The 17,839-nt window shown below is 49.4% G+C and overlaps 1 protein-coding gene across 1 annotated transcript in view; it reads left to right on the forward strand.

Annotated features, from left to right (window-relative positions):
• The first annotated feature begins 702 nt into the window (after positions 1 to 702).
• The window catches only part of PTGIS (prostaglandin I2 synthase), a 39,746-nt gene continuing 22,609 nt past the window's right edge, over positions 703 to 17,839 (forward strand). The window contains exons 1-4 of the mRNA XM_066387538.1: positions 703 to 858; positions 10,771 to 10,894; positions 12,662 to 12,840; positions 14,807 to 14,950. Of these exons, the coding sequence (XP_066243635.1) occupies positions 785 to 858; positions 10,771 to 10,894; positions 12,662 to 12,840; positions 14,807 to 14,950 (521 nt within the window). The 5' untranslated portion in view covers positions 703 to 784. The remainder of the gene's footprint in view (positions 859 to 10,770; positions 10,895 to 12,661; positions 12,841 to 14,806; positions 14,951 to 17,839) is intronic.

Genomic DNA, 17,839 nt, shown 5'->3' on the forward strand with positions numbered 1-17,839 from the left:
GCAAAGATGGCCCGGGCGCTGGGGATGGCTCCTTGGCCTCTGCCCCAGGCGCTAGAGTGGCTCTGGTCACAACAGAGCGACGCCCCGGAGGGGCAGAGCATCGCCCCCTGGTGAGCAGAGCGTCGCCCCTGGTGGGCGTGCCGGGTGGATCCTGGTCGGGCGCATGCGGGAGTCTGTCTGACTGTCTCTCCCCGTTTCCATCTTCAGAAAAATAAAAAAAAAAAAAAAAAAAAAAAAAAAGAAAACTCAAGGTCTCTAAGTCCTCTGGGTGGACATGGGATGCGGAGGGGGCAGGTGGTGGAGGCTGTTCAGGTGGACGGAGATGGTCAGGTCCTCCTGTCCCCTTCTCGCAGCCCCTCTCCCATCCTCATACCCCTTTCCCTTCCCCCTATTCCCACCCTCAGGAGGCCCTTCCCTCACCCGCCTTTCCGCCCTCACAGAAGTTCTCCTCTCCCTTTCCATCACCCCTCCCGTCCCACCACATCCCCCTCCTTCCTCTCCAACCCGCGCCTCCCCTCCCTCCACCCCACATTTTCCACCCCCAAACCCCCCGTCCCGGGCCCAGCGGGTGGGGGCCCGTCGCGGCCGGAACTGAGGGCAGGGGGTCTCCACGAGCGCCCCCAGCGCCCCCTGGGGCCCCGGGAGGGACCGGCGGCCCCGCCCCTCGCCGCGGCCCGGAGGGCGGGCGCGGGGGCGGGGAGAGGCACCTGGGTGGGCCGGCAGGCCCGGGGCCGGCCGCAGTCCCCCGCGCGCCGCCGCTGCAGGCTCGGTCGCCGGCCGGGTCATGTCCTGGGCCGTGCTCCTCGGCCTCCTGGCCGCGCTGCTGCTGCTGCTGCTGCTGACGCGCCGCCGCACGCGGTGAGTGTCGCCCCCCGCCAGCCGGGCCCGGTCCCCAAGCCCCACCGGCCGGCACCGGACAAAGGGGGCGTCTCCGCTCTCGCGCCCGGGATGCAGCTGGGGGTCGCGGGCCAGCGGCTGGCCCCGGCCGGAGTCCCCCGCCCGAGTTCCCGGGGGGAGGGGACCTTCCCAGTGTCACCCACAGCGTCCGGGGGAGCCCCTCGCAGGTGGGAGTCCAGGCGCCCCGCACAAGGGGCTCCCGCGCTGTCTGCTCTGGGCCGAGCCGCTCCTGCAGAGACGAGGGAAGGTGGGGGACCCGGGCTAGGTCCCGGGTTACGACCTACCGCACACGCTCGGGCGGCGGGGCGTGGGGTTCCAGGTGAGGACCGAGGGGCCGTGGGTGAGGAATGGTGCGTAGACGGGCAGCGTGTGACCCCGCTGAAAGAAGCCCTTTCCCGCCCTTCAGCTGCTACCGGATCCAGCACTTGGTTGGTGTCAGACCCCGGCTTTGCTCTGTGCAGTCCTATGGGTAGCCTTCCCCTCTTCCCTCCAGGCGGGAGAATCGGGCTGGGGGAGACAGAGGCCCCAAGGGACGCCCTCTCACCAGCCCTGAAACCACCTCACCGCCTTGGGCGAGGGGGCTGGGTAGGCTCGGCATTGCCCGCTGCCAGGGGAGAGCTGAGGCCCAGGAAGGGGGCCTCCCTCCCCTAGGGTCCCACCGCCCTGGGCAGGTAGAACCCAGGTGAAATGTCTCCGTTTCCTCACCCCAAAGGTTGTCCTGCTCCGTTGAGAATCTGCAATTTAGGAGAAAAAGTAAAGCTTATACACCTAAAATCAGGGAGCTGGCAATGGGTCTTTTTCTTTCTCTAAAACGTTTTAAAAAGTAATTTGAATTGCACAAGGACTAGCTGAATACCTTTGACTTAAAACAAATACCCCGTTAGGGATAAGCCCTTCTAACCACCCTTCCGACAATTCTGGACTTCTCCTGTTGATCTGTTTGGGGGCAGCCTTCCAGACTTTTTTTAGAGTACTGTATCTTTTCATTTTAGATTAGTGTTATATTTACAGAAACTTTGCAAAGGTAGTACAAAGAGTTTCTAAATGCCCCTCACCCAGTTCCCACTCTTAACATTTTTCAGTACAATATACATTTTTCAAAACTAAAAACCAACTTTGGTCGGTTACGACTAACCCAACTGCAGGCTTTATTTGAATTTCATCAGTTTTTCCATTAATGTCGTCTTTGTACCCCAGGATCCAGTCCAGGGTGTCATATCTCTTCAGTCTCCCTGCTGTTTTTGCAATTACTCTTACAGATGTAGATGTGAGCCTGTAGCCAATACAGGGCAGTGTAAGTGCGTGCATATGTGTTTAAATCAGTGTCTGAAAATCCCAGGAATTTTCTGGAAACTCTTTATTTTTAAACAATATGTTCATTGAATTTCCGAACTCTCAGTTCATGATATTTTTCTTCAACAATCAGACACCTTTTCAGGTGAAATGGAAAACCATGCATTTAATCATTTTTGCCTGGGGGGTTGGGGGGAAGACAATAAATAACTTTCCCTGTGATGAAATGAATTCTTTCTCCTAAGTTGTCAGGCTTTTTGGACACTTCGTGCAGAGGTGTTTTCAGACTTTACATTGGCTTTTCTTCCACTCCGGATTTTAGTTAGGACAGCCCTTCATGTTGCTCCTTGGAGATTTAATTCATTCTTTTGGATGTTCTGTGTAGGATTCCATAATAGGAATAGTGGCAGGCTTCCTTTTGCCTTTGTATTCCTCTCCCTATTGATGGACTTTGAGGTTGCTTCCAGTGTTTTTGCTATTCAGACAATGTGCTGTGGTATTCCCGTGGGGCCTCCTAGTCTGTGCTTTTCTGTGAAGCGATGGAGGCAGCCATAATATGGAGCCTGGGAGGCAGGGGACCTGGGTGCTCAGTGTATGGAAATTTCCATCCTCTAGGAATAAGAACAAGGTGAGTAACCACTCTGTGCCTCAGTTTCCCAATCTTTAAAGTGGGGATGATGATAATAGTAGGGGAATTCTTGAGGTTAGGAGGAATGCCAATTAAACATTATATTAGCTCATTCTTGCTAGATCCAGGGAGCTAATTTATCTTTGAGGAGTTCATTTTTCATAGCTATGAACAGCTTGGGAGGGTCAACAAGTGGGTATTGGGGAGCAGTAGGAGAATGGGGGTCACTGACAGCAGGGGGACAGTTGCATGGACCCTAGGGAGACTCCATAGGGATCCCAATTTACGCCTCCAACCCCATTTTGTCCTGCTGATTTGTTGAGGGGCACTCTTGTTACCCCCGTTTTACAGAAGAGGAAACCGAGGTCCAGCAAGACCAAAGTTGCCTGGATTAAAGATCTGGGCTGCATGACATTTTTTTTGTTTTTTATAGAGACAGAGAGAGAGAGAGAGGGATAGACAGGGACAGACAGGAACAGAGAGATGAGAAGCATCAATCATCAGTTTTTCATTGCGTGTTGCAACACCTTAGTTGTTCATTGATTGCTTTCTCATCTGTGCCTTGACCGGGGGCCTTCAGCAGACCGAGTAACCCCTTGCTTGAGCCAGCGATCTTGGGCTCAAGCTGGTGAGCTTTTTGCTCAAACCAGATGAGCCTGCTCTCAAGCTGGTGACCTCGGGGTCTCGAACCTGGGTCCTCCGCATCCCAGTCGGACGCTCTATCCACTGCGCCACCACCTGGTCAGGCTGGCTGCATGACATTTTAATTCACAGGAAGAATGAATTCTCACTCTTTGCACACACTGTATTAGAAACACATGATGTTAAGATAGTAAGAGCTGCAACTCCCACCAGAAGATTCTCAAGAAAGGACAGATAACCAAGTGCTGGAAAAGAGGTGGATGCTGCTGGCGGTGTCGCTGGTGATCCCAAGTTCGGGTCAAAACAAGCAAGGCTCCGATTTCCCTGGCGCGTTCCGTTCTCTTTTTTTTTCTTTCATTTTTTTATTGGTACTAATTTGTTGTGTTTACATAGTTACAAGTGTACCCCCGAATATATCTCCCCCCTTTCCTCCTTGTTCTCCTTGTTACCCCCTTTGCCCCCTCCCCCCACCGCCTGCCTTCCTCTCTTCCATAATTTACTATCCTGCCCTCTATCTCTCTGTGTTATGTTCATATACTTTCACTAATGTCTTTCCTTTCTTTGATCCCCTCCTCTCTTTCCCTTTCCCTCTGGACCCTTTGACCCCTTCATTCCTTTCTCTTGGCAGACCCCTGAGGGAATGCTCAGAACCGTGTCTTACAGCCCAGGCTTACAGAGGCTAAGTGACCTCCTTAAGGTCACCCAGAAATGATATTCCACATGTAACCCATTCCAGAATTTATGCTTTTCCCAGTAAAAAGAAAAAGGCACTACCTCAGCCAGTCAGCAACTCTGTCTTTACCCGTGGCTTTATTCTTTTTAAAATGGAAAAAGTTTACTTATGAAAGATTTCAACTATACAGAAAAATAGAAAGAATAGTATAAGAACCCCTATATACCCATCACCTCAATTTGACAGTCGTCGACATTAAAAAAAAATTACAGATGTCATAGTATCTTATCACTGAATATCTTGGCATGCGTGTCCAAAAACAATGACAATCGCAATTCTATTATCCCGAGAATACAAAAAATAATTCTTAATGTCACCTAGTTCTAAGTTCACGTTTAAATTTCTGCAATTATGGCAAGGATTTTGAAGCCTAGCTTGATTGGTAACCCATGCATGTTTTCTCCTGGGAGTGAGGAATCTGAATTTTGTGCAATTGAGGCTATGATCTGCCCGGTGAGTGTCAGGAACCTTGCTTTTCCAGCCCTTGTTTCTCTGAAGTGGCTCGTGTAGCTGCTCTCTCATGCCCCAGACTCTTCGCCAGGCTGAGTGTATCTCTTCCTCTTTGGACTTGTGTGACTGATGTGGGGAGCCATGGGAGAGGTCTCCTGGGTTGGAAGCTCCTTTTCTGGGGGGACCAGAGGCAACAAGTGACATCAGGTGAGGGTTTCTGGTGGTTTAAGGGTTGATCCCTTGCAGAATATGTATCCACTTGAAGAATACGGAATTTCTAGGAACAAATAAATCTTGTCTTCTTCCAACATGTACTAACCAGAGGTCACCAAATGGTGGTCCATGGCTGGATTCAACCCCAGGTGCGAGTGGCGTGTACTTGGGAGATTCCACCCGCAAAACTCCAGATTTCCAGCTTCTTGTGAAAAAAATTGGAAGATCTAGCAGCATTTGCCTGGGGCTCAGTAGTAGAGCCCTCTCTAAATCTTGCCACAATCCCCACCACTCCCTATTGCCTCTCCAACATGCAGTTGTTCTATTTATCACTATACTTGTCCTATTGTTTGTTCTTATGTTGAGATACAATTCTTTGAATCTGTGTCTATTACAAAAACAGGAAAACAAAAACTAGAGCCAGATGGCCACATGCTTTTTCTACACAGTGGGAAGCGATGAAGGGTCCCTGAAGGGTCACTGAAGAAGGGTTAGGGAGGCTGTTGGTTAATGGGCAGACAGCCTGCAGGTGAGCTCTGGAAAAAGAATGAGTGAAGCAGTTTAAACAGTAGCTCAGGTTGTTTTAACTCAGCTGGGCAGTAGCTAGCCCCCATCTGTTCCATTAAAGGCCCAAATTGAACTGAAAGTTCTGGGCAGAGAGGTCAGGCAGTCCACCAACACTGCACAGCAAAATGCCCCTGCCTCTGTGCCGGGCAAGCCAGAACATGGATGACCTGTTAGGTACTTAACCTTTGCTAGCTTCCTTAACCCTCTTAGCCACGCTGGGAGCCGGGTGCTGCTCACTGAGCACCAACTGTGTACGATTCATTCATTGGACGAATATTTATTAAGCACCTACTGTGGGCCAGGCACTGTTGGTCAACAACTAGTGCCTGCCCTCATGGACTTTCACCGGTGAAGGTGTGATCCTTTAAGACAGTGGTCCCCAACCCCTGGGCCACGGACCACTACCGGTCCGTGGGCCATTTGGTACCGGTCCGCAGAGAAAGAATAAATAACTTACATTATTTCCATTTTATTTATATTTAAGTCTGAACGATGTTTTATTTTTTTTAAATGACCAGATTCCCTCTGTTACATCCATCTAAGACTCACGCTTGACGCTTGTCTTGTAAGTTCGACAATTATATTTAAAAATACCACGGTTTTTACGCCGGTCGCATAATTTTATTTTGTGCATTTATCCATCCCATCCTAAAGGCCGGTCCGTGAAAATATTTTCTGACATTAAACTGTCCGTGGCCAAAAAAAGGTTGGGGACCACTGCTTTAAGAGACATAAAGATGCATGAGGTCCATCCTTGACCCTCTCCCCTGATTTGCACAGGGTCAAGTGGAGAGAGACAGGACAGGTGGCGGGGTTGGCGGTAGGGTCTGTGAGTGAGGAACGGGCAGTTTTTGGAAGATGCCGCATGATGGGAATTAAAACTACAGGGGAGAAATAGAAAAGGTGCTTCGGTGTCTGAACCAGGGAGGACAGGTGGCAATCAGCTATGTGGGCAGGAGCTGGTGATGAGAAGGTCACGCCCTACATCCCTGCCCCCAGGGCCTGGCAGTGCTTGAAAACTGTCAGTGGGAGAGTCTGGAGACCACAGACCCCAAAATAGAGCCTCCTTCGCCCCCACTGGCCAGGCTGAGTCACACTGGAACGTGGCCTGGGCTTGAGTTAGATCGAGGGCCCTGGGCTGGAGGAGCCCGTGGCCACACCAGGGGTCAGATGCTGGGCTCCCAGCTTCCTGCCTTTGTCTGTGCCTCCTTGGGACTTTTCTGTGGAAAAATGGAAGCTGCCAGAAATAACACATGACTTGCTGGGGAGCTCCAGCAGCAGCCAGGATGGATCAAAGGCGGGAAAGGAAGCCCCTGCCCCACCCCCATCCCGGAAGACATCTTTGGGGAGAATCTCAGACCCTGCATTTGGCCAGGTCGCTGAAACTTCTCTGTGTCTTAGTTTCCCCATCTGCAAAGTGAGAATGCAAGTGTCCACTTGGGGTGACTTGGGGTCAGGGTAGCATCTCTGCAGCCAGATTGGCCTGGGTTGCAGACCCAGGTCCTTCACAGTGGGCCCTCGGGCAAGTGACTCAGCCCTTCTGCCTCAGTTTCAGCTGCTGTAAAATGGGCTTGATAGAAATAATTTCTTCCTCATAGGGCAACACAGCCAGAGTTCATTACGTATTAGCCATTATTACCAAGCAGGGAAACCTTGAGAAAATGCACAGTGCCTGACATGTTGTTACTCAATGAATGGCACCTGAGCGTCTGATAGGGCCTGTGTCCCAGGCCCACCCAGCTGCTCCCGGTCACGAGGTGCCAGGCACTCGCTGCTCTCCATAGCCCTTCATCTGCATCACAGCCTGATGTGGTCAGTAGGGTCCCGTTCTACAGATGAGGAAACTGAGGCATGGAGAAGCAATGTCAAACAGCCAGCAAGAGCATGGCTAGGATCTGAAACCAGGAAGTGTGATGCTAAAGTTGGGCTCATAACCACCAGGCCATCCTGCCTCTTGTGCAAAACACACTGCTCCCGTGTCCTGTCTCCCTGGGCTGGTGCACATTGGGCTAATGGGTGACTCCAATTCCGGGCTCTGCTGGTGTGATACCTTACCTTTCAATAGAGCCTTCCGGAGAAGTCGCCTTGATCCAGGGCTCCCAAAAAGACGAGGGGAAAGGGAAGGTCCTGGTACCTCTCTGGCACCCCCTTAGAATCGCAGACTTGTGGCTTTGCAAGTTTCCTCAGTGATGGACACAGAGGCAAAGTGGGGACTGAGGAGAGAGGAGGAGGTAGCTGGAGGAGGCACTTCCCGGTGTCCTCAAGCCTCATCTCTGGTCTGCTCCCATAGTTCCCAAACTCTGGCTCTCAAATCTGACCTGTCTCTCCATTCACCGCCTGTCCCACCCTTTGGGTTATGCTGGGAGACAGCCAGACTGAGGAGGCAGGAGGCCATGGTAGAGGAAGGGGGAGAGGGAGGGGAGGAAGGGGGAGAGGGAGGGGAGGAAGGGGGAGAGGGAGGGGAGGAAGGGGGTGAGGGAGGGGAGGAAGGGGGAGAGGGAGGGGAGGAAGAATGAAGGGAAGTCGATGCTTCCCTGGACCGCTGGGGAAGCACAGAATCCCCCCCGCCCCGTACTGGAAGTGGGGAGTCGGATGCTCGGACTGGCTCCCTGGGGACCATGGCCTACACTTCTACCATTATTACTCTCCTTAGTGAGCACAGTAGTCTCCTGACACATCTCCCTGCTGCCGCTCTCTCTGTTGCAACCTTTTAAAAGTGTGCTACCTTACTTCCCAACTCCCCCTTCAGATCCTCCAGAGGATCCCCACTGCCCTTGGCATACAAGCCAGACTCTGTCCTTGGCTTTCAGGTCCTCATAGTCCACAGGTCAGCTCCAACATCATCACCTACCTCCCATCCCACATCCTCCCACTGTGACCGGAGTGGCTCCTGCAGTCGTGAAAACCTCACCAAGTGTATTCCCACCCCAGGGCCTTTGCATTTCCTGTTCCCTCTGCCTGTAATGTTTTTCTTTCTTCCGCTTTCTTTTCATCCTTGGGTCTTGGCTCACATGGTACCCCCTTGGAGAGGCCCTCCCTGACCACCTTCTCTAAACTAGCCCCCTCATGATCTCATATCATCCTTTTTTTCTTTAATGAGATATAATACACATGCTATAAAATTCACCCCTTTCAAATGTACAATTCAGTGGTTTTTCGTGTATTCATAGGGTTGTGCAACTGTTGCCACTGTCCAACTCCAGAATATTTTCATCACTCCAGAAAGAAACGCAACAACCATGCGAAGTCACTCTCCATACCCCCCCACTCCCCTCAGCCCTTGGCAAGCACCGATCTACTTGCTACTTTCTATCGCTATTGATCTGCCTCTTCTGGACATTCCGTAGAAATAGAATCATATCATCTGTGGCCTGTTGTGTCTGGCCTCTTTCACTTAGCACAGTGGTCTTGAGGTTCTTCCACATTATAGCATGATTTAGTGCTTCATTCCTTTTTATAGGTGAATAATGTTCCCAGGCATGAGTAGACCACATTTTGTTTATCCATTCATCAGTCAGTGGACATTTGGGTTGGCTCCACTTTTTGGCTCTCATGAATAAGGCTTCTATGAACAATAGCGTACACGTTTATGTAGGAACATGTTTTCAATTCTTTCGGGGTATGTTGCTGGGTCATATAGTAGTAACCCTGTTTAACCTTTCAAGGAACCGGCAGACTAGTTTCCGAAGCAGCTGCAGCGTTCTGCATTCCCACCAGAAATACTGGAGCGCTTCAGTTTCTCTGCATCCCTGCCAGCACTTTCCCTTTGTCTTTTTTTAAAGATGCTCCTCTTAGTGGGTGTGAAGTGGTACCGCAATGTGGTTTTGATTTGCAATTTCCCAATGACTAATAATGCCAAGCCTCTTTTCATGTGTTTAGTGGCCATTTGTGTATCTTCTTTGAATAACTATCCATTCAAATCCCTTGTGCATTTTCATTTAAAAAAAATTTATTTAATTGATTGATTTCAGTGAGAGAGGAATGGAGAGAGAGAGAGACAGGAACATTAAGCTGTTCCTGTATGTGCCCTGACCAGAGATCGAACCCGCAACCTTTGTGATTTGGGATAATACTCCAACCAAGCTATCCGGCCAGGGCTTTTGTGCATTTTTAAATTGGGTTATTTTTCCTTTCATTGTTCAGTTGCATCTTCCTTATTTTCTTTATCACACTTCTCACTTTCTGAAACAATTTTGCTTTTATTTGTTTGTTTGTCTATGCTTACTAGTGTGTCCGCCCTATGGGGTCCGAGACTTTGCCTGCCCTGTTCACTCCTGTGTCTCCAGCACCCAGAAGGGTGCCTACTTCATAGTTAATATCTGGTGAAGGAGTGAGTGAATCCACAGTGAGAAGAGGTGGGACCACTCCCTCCCTCACTCAGCAGCAGACAGGGAGCTTTCTGCAATCCCTGTGGTTCTGATCATTCTAAGAGTAAAATAGGGATCCTAGCCTGGGTTTAGAGACCTTGTAGCGAGGGGTCCGCTGTGAGCGCCAGTCCTACAATATTGTGAGGCTCATTTCGTGATCGTGATGAACCTGTCCTCAGCTAACAGCCCGTCCCTGAGGGTGGCGTGGGAGGACAAGCTGAGGGTTCATACACCACTTCCTATCCACGAGGTGCCTTCTCTGTGGGCCTGACAGGAGTGGGAAATGACCACAACCCCGGGCCACGCTGGTTCAGAGAGCTCTGTGTCTTTACACTACTCGGTTGTGGAAGGCATTCCCACCCTTGGAGCGATGACCACCTCCATCCACTGGTCCCCCAGCTCCTGCTCTCAGGCCCCTACAGTCCATTCTTTACTCAGCAACCAAAAGGATTCTGTAAGAGAAAAAGAAGGAAGGTAGGAGGGAGGGAGGGAGGGAGCGAGGGAGGGAGGGAGAGAAAGAGAGAAAGAGAGAGAGAAAGAAAAGAAAAAAGAAGGAAAGGAAAACACAAAGCCAGATCATGTCCATACTCCTCTCCAAACTTCCATAGCTCCCACCTTCCTGAGACAAAGCTGAAGTCCTCACAGCTGCCTACAAGGCTCTGCATGGTCTGGGCCTTGTTACTGCTCTGGCCTCAGCCTCTGCTACTTTTCCTTGCTTCCTCCAATCCAGCCACACTAGCCTCTGTACTGTTATTGGGACACACCAGGCATCTGACCTCAGGGCCTTTGCACTTGTTTCTGCCTGCAGGCTCTTCTGGATACCCACGTGGCTCCTTCTCTCATTGCCTTCAGGTTTTTGGTCAGATATCTCCTCAGGGAAGCCTGCCCTCCCCTCTCCATTTCAAACCACACCCCATGTCCTACACACTTCACTGCTTCCCAGCTTTACCAAGTGGTGATAAGCACTGTGGTTTCTGCAGACGACCTGGCGAGCCTCCCCTGGACCTGGGCAGTATCCCCTGGCTGGGCTATGCCTTGGAGTTTGGAAAAGATGCTGCCAGCTTCCTTACTAGGATGAAGGAGAAGCATGGTGATATCTTTACTGTAAGTACCTCTCATACCTCTCGGGAGAGAAGGGGGTGAGCAGCTGGGCCCATCATACCTGATGTTTACTGATTCCTCCAACATCCATCCATACACTAACCCACTAATTCAACATCCATCTAGTGGTCCCGCCAACTTTCTATCCATGTCTCTCCAACTGTACATCGTCAATTATCTGACATCCTCTCCTTCATTATCCCTCTAGCATGTTCCCGACATTGAGCTATGCAGTCATTCCATAGCTATCTAATGTTTGTACGTCTATCTGATTTCCATCCGTTCATTCAGCTTCCATCTATCCAATGTCCACCCATTCATATAACATCTATCCTTCTGCCTGTTTGGCCAATAACTAAGCAGCACCCTCCCATCCTAATAGCCACCTGACATTCATTTATATATTCCTCTTCTGTGAAATCTCCATCTAGCCACTCACCCATCCATCTTTCTATATATCTCTATATATCTTTCTATATATCTTTATATATCTCTCTCTCTATGTATATCTTCTCCTTGGATCCATCATCTCTCCTTCAATATGTCTTCCCAGATTTCTCCAGCACTCTCCCACTCACGTACCTACCTCAATCCACCTTTCATTTGTATAGTCAGTTTCCACCAACTTCCATTCTTCCACTTGTCTGTCTGTGTTTCCATTGTCTGCTACTACTCACCCAACATTCAGTTATATAGCCACTCAATATACATCTTTTTTATCTCCATCTATCCCTCCCTTCAACATCCAAACAACCACCACCCATCTGTCCACCCTCTGTGTCTCCTTTTAACTTCTGTTCATTCAACATTTGTCCTTCAGTCCGTTTGCCCAATATCCACTTAGCATCCTGCCACCCATGTACCCAACATTCACCCATACGTTTAGTTTCCAACCAACGTCTAGCCACCTATCCATCCATCTTTCCATCCTACATACATCCGGTGATCTACCATTTATCTACCCATCTAACAATCCACCCAGTAGCATTTTTTCTTGGATATTAGCCTTGGATATCTTATGAGGGATTTTTTTTTTGAGGGAATTTGATTAACAGGACTCACAGACCATACTTTGGAAACAGGACCAAGGCAGCTAGAATTGTGTGACCGTTGCAGAAGACAGTTGAGGGAAAATGCCCCTTCCTTTGTTGTCTGCAGGATTAGAGCATGATGTGTTACACACAAAGCCCAGCTTCCCAAAGCGGTGGGTCTTGCATGCACACCTACTAGCATTTACCCCGCAGCATCCATCCATTCATTCATCCACCTGTCCTTCCTTCCTTCCTTCCTCCCTCCCTTCCATTCACCCACCCATCCGTCATCTACCCATCTATAATCCACTAGCATTTATCCATGCATCTGTCCATCTACCCATCCACCTACCTATGATGCACACATAGCTGCTGCCTTCTACAGGCAGAAACCCTCCCGGCTGCTGAGATATGACAATAACCAAGGTAACCATGGCAGGTGCTTAAGAGTGAGGTGGTTAAGAGCGCAACCTTTGGTTCGAAAAAGTGCAGAATTCCAGTTCTAGCTCTGCCACTTCTCAGCTGTGTTACCTTGGGCACATTACATGCCTTCTCTAAACCTCACTTTTGAGCTGTAAATGGGTGAATAGTGGTCCCTACCTCACAAGGTGGCCGTGAGGGGTAGATGAAAGACCAGTGTCCATTGAGGATCTGATGGGGCCACAGAGTAAGCCCTTGACCACTAAGAGCTGCTGTTTTTCATAGCAGTACCCCTCACTCTAACCTGCCAACTTCCCAGGTGCTGGTGGGCGGCAGGTACATCACTGTCCTCCTGGACCCCCACTCCTATGACTCGGTAGTGTGGGAGCCCCGCACCAAGCTGGATTTCCACGCCTATGCCGTCTTCCTCATGGAGAGGATCTTCGATGTGCAGCTTCCACATTACAACCCCAATGATGAAAAGGCCAAGATGAAACCGTGAGTCCCGAAGACAGCACCTGTGGGTGGGCCAGGGTGGGCGATCTGCTCCACCTGCTAGTTCAAATCACCCTTGTCTCCACAACGGGGGTCCAGTAAGGACATTTTGTTTTGAGGAAACAACAAAAAAGGAAAAACAACTAAAAAAAATTGGGCTGAAGAAGAGCTTTCTACTTCTCAGGAGGCAGCTCTGATTTGAGTCAAAGGAGACCCGGGTTTGGGTCGGTGAGACCCAGCTTCACCCCTTCCTAGCCTTGCAACTTCGGACTAGTCACTGCCCCTCTCTCTGCCTCTGTTCCTACATCTGTGAAATGACGGGAGGGAGAAGGGGTGGTTAGTATTTTTGAGTCCATATTCTGTGCCAGGCATCATTGCATGAGCTCCTTAGTCTTCACAACAAGGCTGGAGGGTGAGTGACTTATAGCCCCGTTTTATAGATGAGGACACGGGTCAGAGAAGTGGCTGCCCTCAGTCACACAGCTAGGTAGTGGTGCTGAAACATAAGGAATACTTACATCAAGAAGAGGACATGTGAGCACATGTACTCTGTATTCATTCAGCAAACATCTGAGGACCTGCTAGGCATTGCTCACCATCCCAGAGGCAGGGGGTGCAGAATGACGCCAGCCACCATCTGAGGACACCTACTGCATACCAGGTGTCTGACAGGCACACTATCATATTTGTGCAACAGTCCCGAGAGATAGGGATTTTAATGCTCATTTCAAAGATGAAGAAACTGAGGCCCAGAGAAGTGAAGTGACTTGCCAAGGTCTACCACTAGTAAGCCTCAGAGCTGAGACTTGAACCCACGTCTGCAGGCTCCACTGCCCATTCTCCTTCACCCAAGATAATGAGCAAATGAGATGCTGTGTCACCCCTAAAGAGTCAGACAGTCTGATGGTAATCCTTAGTGATCTGTCTCCAGGAAGACTAGCCTCACAGAGCTAGGTAAAGTGTCTAGAAGGCTAGGTTTTGCTAAAACTGAGGGAAGGCCAGTATTATGAGGTGAACACTAATGAGAGCAATGGCCAGTCTGACTTTGGCTTTGTGAGACAGCTGCTTGGAGAATTTCTGAGCCTGAGTGTCCTGCGTTTCACCATTCTGGGGGATCACAAGAGCTCACCAGCAACAAGAGTCCCCAGTTGGCTGCATTCTACCCCACTGCCCAGGGAGGACCCCAGTTTTCTCCAGTGTCTGCCCCCAAGAGTTTCTGGGAATTTCCCACAAGTTGGCATGATGTCTTCTGGGCATGGCTGCCACATCTGTTGAAGGCTACTGTCTCTGTCAAGGACTAGCACCTGGAGCAGGGTTGAGGGAATGAGGTCAAGGTCAAGCTCCCATTTATTGAGCACTTACAACGTGCCAGGTGCTCTCTTAAGCCCTTTACACATTATCTCACATGGACCATGTCTACTGTTATTCCAACAATGTTCCAACTTGAACATCCAAAAACTTATTACCTGGAAGTTCATGGAACCCCTCCAGAAGTTTTCCACTCTTGAATTATCCAAGAACCTAGGGGTTTACTCAGTCTAAAGGAGTCCTTATCCAAGCTTGTGTGACCTGAGGAGGGATAGGCTGATGTTAGGAGTCCAGACTCGAGTTGGCAGATCAAGGTTTTGATCCCAGCTGTATCCCTTACTGGTTGGGTGACCTTGGGCAAGTCACTTCCCTCTGTGTCCCTGAGTTTCTCTCTCTGCAAAATGAGTGTCATAATAGTAACTATTATCCCTAGTGTTGTCAAAAGATGAGGTGAGATCACTGGGCTTAGCACAATGAATAGTATTAGTTATCATTGTTGATGATGACAGTAATAATATCATGTTTAAGCCAGTCTTCCAAAGGCCCCCATTGCCAACAAGGAACTGGAGCACTGAGACCCTGAGGTTTGGGGAGGGAGGCACCTGTGTGTGGATATCACCCTTTGGAAGCTATACTCTCATTTCTTTGTTCCCTGCCCCAGGACTCTCCTCCACAGAGATCTGCAGTTGCTCACGGAAGCCATGTATACCAACCTCCACACAATCCTGCTGGGCGACCCCACAGAAGTGGGCAGTGGCTGGAGTGAGACGGGTCTCCTAGATTTCTCCTATAGTTCCCTGCTCAGGTGAGCCCAGGCAGCCCCCACTTTGCTGAGTGGGTCCCCTCACTCTGGATCTGCACTGGCCATTAATGCTGGCTGAAGAACCATGAGGACTTTGCTGGAGGGGAGCTCTTTGGGACACTTGGGGCAAAGACTATAAGATGCCATCTTGCATCTGGGACCCCAAGTATTTACCTGGCTCAGCCTGTGAGTTGTGAAGAAGACACAGGCCTAGAAAGAGGGCCTTATTGGCTTTGGAATTTGTTCTAAGTAAGATGAGTGACCTTGGGGGTTTGAGCAGAGGCTTGGGATGATTGGATTTACGGTTTATTTCCATTTGCATGAAAAATTTTTTTTCCATCCTTTTACTTTCAGTCTATGTGTATCTTTTGTTTTGAGGTGTGTCTCCTGTAGACAGCATATATACGGGTCCTGTTTTCTTATCCATTCAGCTACCCTATGTCTTTTTTTTTTGTATTTTTCTGAAGTTGGAAACGGGGAGGCAGTCAGACAGACTCCCGCATGCACCCGCCCGGGATCCACCCGGCATGCCCACTAGGGGGCGATGCTCTGCCCATCTGTGGCGTCGCTCTGCTGCAATCAGAGCCATTCTAGCGCCTGAGGCAGAGGCCACAGAGCCATCCTCAGGGCCCGGGCAAACTTTGCTCCAATGGAGCCTTGGCTACGGGAGGGGAAGAGAGAGATGGAGAGGAAGGGGGGGGGTGGAGAAGCAGATGGGCGCTTCTCCTGTGTGTCCTGGCCAGGAATCGAACCCAGGATGCCTGCACGCCAGTTCCGATACTCTGCCACTGAGCTAACCGGCCAGGGCCTACCCTATGTCTTTTGATTGGAGCGTTTAATCCATTTACATTTAAGGTTATTATTGATATGTAGTTGTTTATTGCCATTTTATTCTTTAAGGTTATATTTCTCTTTTACTATATTCTTTTCCCCCTTTGTTCTGTTTACAACAGGCCCCTTAACATTTCTTGCAGCATTGGTTTGGTTGTAATGAATTCCTTGGAGTTTTTTTTTTTGTCTGGGAAGCATTTTATTTCTCCTTCAATTTTAAACAATAGCCTTGCTGGATAAAGTAGTCTTGGTTGTAGGCTCTTGTTCTGCATTACTTTGAATATTTCTTGCCATTTCCTTCTGGCCTCAAGTGTTTCTTTTGAGAAGTCGGATGTCATCCTTATGGGGGCTCCTTTGTAGGTGATAGCCTTTTTTTCTCTAGCAGCTTTTAATATTTTCTCTTTATCTCTTAGCTTTGGTATTTTAATTATGATGTGTCTTGGTGTAGATTTTTTTGGGTTTCTCTTTAATGGAATTCTCTGTGCTTCTTGACTTTGTGTGACTTTTCCCTGCATCAATTTAGGGAAGTTTTCAGCTTTGATTTCATTGAACAAGGGCTGTAACCCTTGTTCTTTCTCTTCTTCTTCAGGAACTCCTATGATGCGGATGTTGTTTCTCTTTAGGTTGTCACAGAGCTCTCTTAGAGTTTCCTCAGATTTTCTCAGTCTCTTTTCTTTTTACTGCTCCGCTTCCGTGCTTTCACTTATCTTGTCCTCTAAGTCGCTGATTCGATCCTCTGCTTCATCCAGCCTGCTTTTAATTCCTTCCAATGTAGTCTTCATTTCTGATATTGTGTTTGTCATTTCTGTCTGGTTCTTCTTTATGATTTCTGTGTCCTTTTTGATGCTTTCAATTTCTTTTTATTATTATTATTATTATTATTATTTGTATTTTTCTGAAGCTGGAAACGGGGAGAGACAGTCAGACAGACTCCCGCATGCGCCCGACCGGGATCCACCCGGCACACCCACCAGGGGCGATGCTCTGCCCCTCCGGGGGGTCGCTCTGCCGAGACCAGAGCCACTCTAGCGCCTGGGGCAGAGGCCAAGGAGCCATTCCCAGCGCCCGGGCCATCTTTGCTCCAATGGAGCCTTGGCTGCGGGAGGGGAAGAGAGAGACAGAGAGGAAGGAGGGGGGGGTAGAGAAGCAAATGGGCGCTTCTCCTATGTGCCCTGGCCGGGAATTGAACCCAGGTCCCCCACACGCCAGGCCGACGCTCTACTGCTGAGCCAACCGGCCAGGGCCGCTTTCAATTTCTTTATTGAAGTGTTCATTAAGTCCATCCATTGTAGCTTTGAGATCTTTAAGCATCCTAAAAATCATTATTTTATACTCTGCATGTGGTAATTTGATTACTTCTGATTCATCCAAGACTTTATCAGAGGATTTATCTTATTGAAGCATATGACTTATGCTTCTCTGCCTACCCATTATTCTCTACGACTTGTAGGCTTCTTCCAGCTGTGGTCTCCTTACCTAGTAAAGCCTCTTTGAAGTCTTGATTTCTGGACTTACAGGTTAAAAGCACTCTTTGGCTGCTGGATGGGGACTAGGCCACAGGTCAAGTGCGTGGCAATGAGAGAGAAGCAGGAGGACCCATTAGGAAGCTGTTGTAGCTGCTCAGGTGTAAGATAATGGCAGCCTGGACCTGGGAGATGACAGGGAGAGTTTGGGGCCTGGAGTTGACGGGACCTGCTGAGGGACTCAATTGGGGTGATGGCAGTGATGGAGGGGTGTTGAGACAGTACCTTGATTTTTGGTGGTGCCATTAACTGACCATTATTCCATTAAAAAAAAAGGACATTTAAGCTCTAAACCATTGGAGGGACACAGTTTCAACATAAAGGACACATGTGAGCACACATGCACACTTATGACACATATGTGTGTGCATCTATGTAGGCTCAGTCTGTGTTAATGCATTTAATCCTCACAGCAGCTCTGTGAGGCTGGTACTTTATAAACCCCATTTGACAGATTAGAAAACTGAGGTCTGGAGAGCCGAAGTCATTTGTCCAGTCATCCCATGGTTGGGGTCATGGCGGGGTTGGCTACAGAGCC

Source organism: Saccopteryx leptura, chromosome 5 (genome assembly GCF_036850995.1).
Source record: "Saccopteryx leptura isolate mSacLep1 chromosome 5, mSacLep1_pri_phased_curated, whole genome shotgun sequence".
NCBI classification, from domain to species: domain Eukaryota; kingdom Metazoa; phylum Chordata; class Mammalia; order Chiroptera; family Emballonuridae; genus Saccopteryx; species Saccopteryx leptura.